Below are 8,200 nucleotides of genomic sequence, written 5' to 3' on the forward strand. Positions count from 1 at the left end.
CTCTGGTTTCATTTAAAAGAGTCGATCATCAGATATTGTCCAAGATTAACCTTCAGGGAGGATATAGCTCGCTCACACCGAGGACCTATCCACGTCATCATTTACCCAGAATGCTTTGCATGTAAATAAAATGGCTCCGTCAGTGCTAAAATATATATTTTAAAATGTACAAAACTGAACATCCTACTGTATTTTTACAGTCTTTATTTTACAGTTAAAATATATGTTTATCAAATAAAGTCTAATGTTACAACTAATCAAGGATCCCTTTAAATTCAGAATGTTCTGTGTTAGTTTCATTTAAAGTGTTTTCCCTGCGTAATTTTTACAGTTTAAGTGTTGGACTCTCTAAAGAGTGTAGCGTTTAAGTTTTCAGATTAACAGCTGGGCTCAAATGGACACAATTAAAAATTTAAAGGGCTCTATCAAATGAAAACCCTGATCAAAGGGCTTCTTGTGAATAAAATTTGGCCCTTTACACGTGTTCTGCATGAGAAAAGATCCACTCCAGCCCTAACACTGCAGGTTTGCAAACATTATGAGAGAAACTGCTCCATCTAGAGGACAATGATAACAATAGAATGGTTATTTCTGTGAGTTCATGAAAGCACAAACCTGTTGTTCTCATGGTTGAAGAGCGACAAATGCAAAGGGAGGTGAGAGGTCTGGGTTTAAAGGTGAGGGATGAGCATCATAGTTACCTTTCCCATTAGAAGGGGAGGGGCAGTCCTCTTCAGTGACATCATTTCCCTTCAATAAATGAAAAACAAAACAGAAAAAAAGTCAAATTAGAAACTAAATTTGAGCATGTTTGACTTGTTTCATGAGTTCAGTCACCTCTGAATCTTGCTCCTCCGCAGCCAACGAGTAGTTTTGTCCCTTTGTCTCCTTAGAAAGGTCCTGAACATAAACAAACGTGTCCAGAAAGAGATAATTCTGTGATGAAACGAAACTTTTACAGTTGAACCGGATCGTGTCGTCTCCTCGGCCCTTACCGCCTCCTGCTGCAGCGGTCCTCGGCTCTCCATGGGGGCGTCCTGGTTCTCCTCCACCCCATCTTCACCCTCGTCCCCGACGGGCTCGCCCTCGGCCCCGGCCAGGTAGGACCCTGACATGGAGGACATGGTGTCAGCGCTGATGTGGGAGTGCTGGGAGTGCGACGAGGCCATGGACATGACAGACTGGGCCAGGCTGCTGCTCACGGGGTCTGGCAGACAGACGGAGACAGACGTCACGGTCCAGTCCGGCTCGGGATCTGGACGAGCTATTTTTCGTTTGCTTTTTTTGTGTTACTTGTCAGCGGATATTTTTGACTTATTTAGGCGGAAGAAGCTGATTCTTTTTGTTGACAACAATTTTTAAAAGTGTCTTGAAGAAAATGACTGCGAGCAAAAACAAATATTTCAGTTTTCCCTTAAAAACGGATTAAATTCCGACAACACTTAATTTTAATACAACTCCAGTTTTCTCCTCTTGTGTTCCTGCCAGTGCTGTGGCAAATATAAAAATCAGAAATGGAGAGAGAGTTGTAACACATTATGGTGCCGATTTTAGCCCAGGCTTCAAGGTAAACATCACGCTCAAGCAGTTTTTATCTACCTTCAGGGGAGGTGATGGTAGAGGAGAGTGGAGTACCGGTGCACGGGGACTGATCGATGGCTCCAGACGAGGACAGAGTCAGGTTCTCGCTGTCTGGAGTCACTCCATTCTGTGGGACAAAACAAGCAGCTGCCAGCTCAGATTCTATTATTTTACATATAAAACACAAAACGTGAACCTTCCTGGTGATAAACTGCGTCTTTGTTTAACACACACACACACACACCTCCTGCTGATCCACAACCAGTTTGTGGCGACAGGCGTCTGACTCGCTGCACGACTTCTCATCCTCCTCTTCAGGAAGCACAGAGGAATTCTGGGAAAGTGATCTTAGATAAACAAAAGTGGACCGGCGTCAGACCAGAGCACCACGGGGTGGTGTGAGAAACCAGCTGAAGTTCTCCCTTAATGCCAGAGCAAGTATTTCTACACAACGTATAAAAGAAATTAAAATAAATGTAATCAAATTGTTCAATGTTAAGACAGTCGCTGCAAATACGAAGTGTTTCAGATGAAAAAACAAAAGTGGACTCCACACATGTCAAGTTGTATGGATTGTCCGTAAGTTATAAGGATTTTATGTCATTTTGCAGGTATGTGGATGTTTAGAGCAATCTTACGGATTTTTTCAAAACCTCATTTTCAAATTTATTAGGGCTGTGAAATTAATCGAGTTAATTCATATTGATTCATTTTAGTGCTGGGCATAGATTAAAAAAATTTAATCACGATTAAAATTTACAATCACTTTACTATGGTTGAATATGTAGGTTTTTATATCACAATGCACTCAGAGCATGACAGGTCCTGTTTGTAAATGAGAAGTGGTTCTCAAACAGTTTACCTGGATAAATAAAGGTTGAATAAATAAAATAAATTTAAAAACTACATGTTTAACACATTATGTTCAGTTTTTTTGTCTTCTTATGGCTTATTTTACTTTATTTTTTATGTTTTGCTGACAACTGTGACCTTAGTATTTATCTTTCATTCCTCCTCATGTACTCATTTGGAATGAAAATCCTTGAATTCTTGATTTAACCTCATTATTCTGCACAAAATTTAACTGACTCAAATATGTTTGGAGCATTTTTAGGTCCTGTTTTATATTCAAAAAAATCCTGTCTAAGCATCAATTTTGTTTTCTAAATAAAAACATTAAAAACTAATTAATAACTCAAGTAATTTATTTTAGCAATATGCAATAGAAATGTATATTGAATTTAAGATTAATCATGATTAAATCACAGCTACTTTGGGATTAATCAGATTAAAAATATTAATCATTTGACAGCATTAAAATTGATCTAACACGTCAGAGCCTGTTGGATGATAGAAAAAAAAAACAATAAATAACATCAAATAACAATCTTCCAACCTGTCCTGCCGCTAGAAATAAGTTCTGCATTTTTTCCGCTCTCTCTGGTGCGAGTTGTACGGTAGTTGCAGGTAAGGGTTGACGTATGGGACTCACTTTGAGCCGCTCTTCTTCAGCTTCAGCCCCTGACTGGAGTTGGACTGGTCGAGAGGCGAGACGGAGCGGGCCGGCGCTGGGTGGGGCTCGCTGCTGTACGGCGGCAGAACCCCGGCGACGTGGCTGGGGCCCGAGTGGAGCGGAGGCGGGACCACCGAGGAGGTGTTCAGTGGCCCGTTCAGCGCCTCCAGGAGAGACACGGCCTCGTAACCCGGAGGGACGTGCTCCGACGCCTGAAACGAGAGCAGAGGAAACCTTTCGTTTGACTGGAAGGGATGGTCTGTCCACGTTCAGGTGATGTTTCTCCTGCCTTACAGAGTGCTCCTCGGAGTCTGAAGTCTGCGAGGTGATGACGGGGTTAAAGCTGGTTGGCGTCAGAGGACTGAGCTTCTTCCTCATGGCTCGGATCTGCAGCAAAGCTCTAAAAGCTGAGGGAAGTGAAACAAGAGCAAAGGTTTATTTACCGTAGGTGTGAAACAATAACAGGTTTTAGAAAAATGTAACTGATGTTAAACAGAGAGGAACTATTTCATGCCTTTAGACCACAGGTGGGCAGCAACTACATTTACGTATATGACTAATTCTTTGGTGAAAAAATGTTATTTTAGGAGTGGATTTACTAGACTTTACTTTTTACTTTACTTGAGTAATATTCAGAGTTGGGTAGTAACTAGTTGACTTTACTCAGTTACATTTACTTCAGTAACTTCTTGGAAAAAATTACTTTTATTAGTATTTTTACGACACTGTACTTTTTACTTTGACTTGAATAATTTTATTATGAAGTTTTACTACTCTTACTCTCACACACAGATGAGGTTTTTGTTAGTTTCATACATTTTATTTTGAAAGAAACTTATTTTGAAAAATGTTTATTTTGCCTAAATTACTTTTTATTTTATTTATATGAATTATTTTCATTTCYATTTTTAAAATACCAAAATTTCCACAGCTTTATATTTTGGTCCATCTGATGATGTCATTTTTAAATATTAAATGACTGATGTCTTCATCAGTTACGCAGCCTTTTTACTAAATACTTTTTACTCTCACTTGAGTCATTTCTTGGATGATTACTTTTTACTTTTACTTGAGTAAAGGTATGTTGAAGTTGTGGTACTGTGACTTGAGTTCAATTTTTGGGTACTCTACCAACCTCCGGTAATGTTATTATGAAGTATTGCTACTCTTACATACACACATACTTTTTTTATATGATGTTTGTTCAGCATTTTAGTAAGTTTTGCTGTTTTAAAAGGTGTTTAAAAGTTGGCTAGGCAGGCGCAGAGGGATCTGTCCCACATCTTGTATGTGGAATATGAGCTCTTGCCTTCGAGTAGAAAGGTACAGAATCCCAAAAACTAAATTGAACCATTTTAAAAACTCTTTTGTACCCATCTCTATCAAAATTTGAATGAAATTTTTGAAATGGACACATTCAGGCCTGGAAGTACACTAATTTTTGTGTTCTGTTGTTTTTAAACTGTTGTGTAGTCTATGTTTTTAGATGTTCATGTGTATTGTATTCGTATTTATTGTTTGTTTGGGCAGCTGCTATTATGCAACACACACCCCGAGTCCATAACAAATTTCCTCTAGGGGACAATAAATTAAATTCTATTTCTATTCTATTCTATTCTATTCTATTCTATTCTATTCTATTCTATTAAAGGGGCTATATCATGTAAAATCAACTTTTTTGAGTTTTATATCATGTTATAATGTTATCCTCTCATCAAAAAACATGCCCAGAGTCTTACTTTGACTCATTCATGCATGTTTGAGAAATCCTGTAGTGTCCTGAGGCAGACAGGCAGGGAGCAAAAACGACCGGTTGGGACTAGAACCGCCTTTTGGGACCAGCTCCGCCTCTGGGCTGTCTCCAAGCCGAGCTTCCTCATCACAGAGCACACCTCCCCACCCCCCACCCCACACACCCTGCCCATGACTCCTGCAGGCTCTCAGCAGCAACAAAGCAAACAACTGGTGAAACTGAAAGTGAAACTGAAACTGTCTGCTGAGCTCTTACTACTTCTCACTCAGTGAAGCACTTTTTTACGAAGCCCACCAGGGGACATGGGGGGATTTTTTTCTTTTGCATTCCCTCGCAATACCTTTGCGTTCCCTCACAATACTTTTGCGTTACCTTGCAATATCGTTTTGCGTTCCCACGCAAAAAAAGGTTTTGTATATGAACGTCCATATAAATCAAACTTTTATTTTGAAATATCCGGTTACCAAATAGGATGTGTCGCCACAAGTTCGTGAAATTGACATTGATATTACGTGGCTTATCGGCATATGACATACTTCAACGCATGGCTGTGTGATATATTCATTCTGAAGCTGAGTTAAAGCAGTAGGCTAACTCGCTAATTTTTATTTATTTTTATTTTTTATTTTATTTTACTGTTATTTTACCAGGCAAATCCCATTGAGATCTCAGATCTCTTTTTCAAGAGCGGCCTGGGCCTGAAGGCAACCTATTGTACATGTTTTTGTGTTGTGGGGGAAACCGGAGTATCCGGAGAAAACCCACACAAGCACGAGGAGAACATGCAAACTCCGCACAGAAAGACCCCAGGTCCGAACCGGGGATCGAACCCAGGACCTTCTTGCTGTGAGGCGTTGGTGCTAACCACTGAGCCGTCGTGCAGCTAATGGTGAACATGTCAATTTGATAATAAACTGTCAGGCAGAACAGTGTTAAACGACTTTTGCGAGGGAATGCAAAAAGAAAAAAAAATCCCCCATGTCCCCTCGCAGACTCCGTACTTTTCAGATTCAAAATACCTTTGAGGAAATGTATTTTCAAATGCCAAGTAACCTGAATCATAGCATTTTAGCGAGCGCACCCCCACCCCACACCCCCGCGCTGAAATGGGCGGGACAGAAGCGGAAGGTGGTTCTTAAAAAGACAGAGGCCAATTTCAAGGCCTTTAGAAGAGTAAGTGATGAGAAGTCAAGTTTATTTTCTATTTAAACATAAAACAGCATTTTAATAACAACTGACGGTGACAGATTCTTTCTAATGGTACAGTATTTAAATATATGCCTGAGAAACACATAATATTGCCCCTTTAAAATATTAAATCAGTTACTCAGTACTCACGTAGCCTCTTTACAAAATACTGCTTTATTCTTACCTGAGTCATATCTTGGATTGTTAGATTTTACTTTTACTAGAGTAAAAATATGTTCAAGTACTTCTACTTCTACTTCAGTACACTACCCACCTCTGCTTCAGACTAAAGATTAATTAAAGCAGTTAAAATCCTTTTTTGTTTTTTAAATCTCGGTAGAAAGCTCACGCAGCCTGCAGATGGGACAGCAGTTGGCCTGGTAGCGCAGCGTGTCTGCGCAGGCGTTGCAGAGACATAAATGTCTGCACGGCAGGATGAGAGTGTCTCGCACATCAGACAAACACACAACACACTCGGCGCTGTTGTCACTGATCTCATCTTCAGAAACCTGCAGAGCAAAAACAACAACAAAAAGTTGAGATTTCAAAGATTTCTTTGTATCAAATATTTTAGCTTTGTGTGTGTGTGGGTGTGGGGGGGGTCTTGCCTTTGATTCCTGGCTGTTGTATTTGTTCTCGATCCCATATATCTCCTGCAGCAGGTAACTCACTCCATCCACCTGAGAGGGAAAAGCACGATGAAGAACAATAAAGGCTGCAGGTCTCGAGGGACAGGTGTAAAATGTTRGAGGGGAAATAAATCTTTTGTCTTTCAAACGTCGAACACAAAAGCTGGAAGGAAGGGAGGCGAGAAGCTGGAATATTCACCACTTGTTTCTGCTTCAGAGGCTTTACACAGTAACTCCCATCCATGTGCTGCAAAAGTCGCATGTGTTAATAAGGTTAATGTTAAACCAATCTAAGACATCAGGTTATTGAGTCTCAGTCTTACCTTTTCAAATGTAGCCAGCAGGATGTGAGAGTGGCCCAAATGTTCTACAACAGACAGATCTCTGCATTAAACCTCTGCTGTACAGTCACATCAGCCAAAACTAAAGCCYACAGCTCACCTTCTCCTTCGTCCACGACAGCCTGAACAACCATGGGGAAGACCTCCTTGTCCATGTCGAACAGCAGCTGAGAAKAGAAACACCGTGGTTATCAGTCTGTCTGCCTCTGAGCTTCACACCTGCTGCGTTTTAGCAGAAGAGCGTCGGCACGGACCTCGTCGTCGGCCCACTCGCTCAGGTTGACGGTGTGCGAGGGCAGGCAGAACTGCTGGGACACCCCCCGTTTGAAATGGACCGTCTCTGACTGCAGGGAGCTGTCCTGTGGAAGGTAACTGCAGGGGAACGCACAGGAGGAGAGGAAACATGAGGTCAGAAATCCTACCTGAAAAAACACTGCTACGGGGCGCCAAGTGTAAAATAAAYTGTTKAAAAATGTAACTTCAATGTTTTTAACATTTAGCTCACTTTCTGAGCGTAAAGTCCTAGTTACAAAAAAACCATTAACATTTTGTTATTTAGCTCACTGTTCATACATTATGTTAGTTTTTACTGAATGTTCGATTTAATCTTATGCCTAAATTCAAGTTCAAGAATCTTTATTATCCCTAAGGGGCAATTTGGTGCACAGCCAGTAGATATAAATACAAAAAAAATTCATACAGAAACACAAATAATATCCCAAATATCAAATCCTAAATCTAAATGTGTGAAACCAAATGCAAATGTTAAATGTTGATGTTTACATTTATGCATTTTGTAGTAGAAAGTAGCCTTTTTGTATAAATAATCAGCAAATTAATAAATAAAATTACTTAATAAATTATTTAAATTGATAAAACATAATTTACAACTAATTCTTGCAACAGCAAGGCTGGGTCGCATGAAAAAACAAAGATACACGTAGAAATAAAAAAATTAAAACATGGCTTGTGCATTTTACAAGTGAGATTCATTACAGAGTGTTTTGGTCTTCAAAGCTTTCACATTGGTATAGTTAGCAAGTTAACAAGAACATGTCTTTCCAGAATAACTGAGTTTATTAACAATCTCAAAAAAAATTGGCTGAGTTGAGCCAACATTTGATTATAGACAGGATAACATCTATTTACTTTGTTATGAAACTTTTTTAGGTAACAACCAAACACATTATTATTA

General features: G+C 39.7%; 1 protein-coding gene across 1 annotated transcript in view; it reads right to left on the reverse strand.

The window, feature by feature from the left end:
* The window catches only part of rnf157 (ring finger protein 157), a gene marked incomplete in the record, with an annotated part of 20,542 nt that overhangs the window by 1,867 nt on the left and 10,475 nt on the right, over nt 1–8,200 (reverse strand). The window contains 13 exon segments of the mRNA XM_014030492.1: nt 702–750; nt 838–900; nt 996–1,207; nt 1,600–1,708; nt 1,826–1,928; nt 3,074–3,306; nt 3,389–3,501; nt 6,385–6,544; nt 6,644–6,715; nt 6,864–6,911; nt 6,988–7,031; nt 7,106–7,172; nt 7,260–7,377. Coding sequence (XP_013885946.1) covers nt 702–750; nt 838–900; nt 996–1,207; nt 1,600–1,708; nt 1,826–1,928; nt 3,074–3,306; nt 3,389–3,501; nt 6,385–6,544; nt 6,644–6,715; nt 6,864–6,911; nt 6,988–7,031; nt 7,106–7,172; nt 7,260–7,377 — 1,391 coding nt within the window.

This window comes from Austrofundulus limnaeus, unplaced genomic scaffold (genome assembly GCF_001266775.1).
Source record: "Austrofundulus limnaeus strain Quisiro unplaced genomic scaffold, Austrofundulus_limnaeus-1.0 Scaffold1070, whole genome shotgun sequence".
Lineage (NCBI taxonomy): Eukaryota > Metazoa > Chordata > Actinopteri > Cyprinodontiformes > Rivulidae > Austrofundulus > Austrofundulus limnaeus.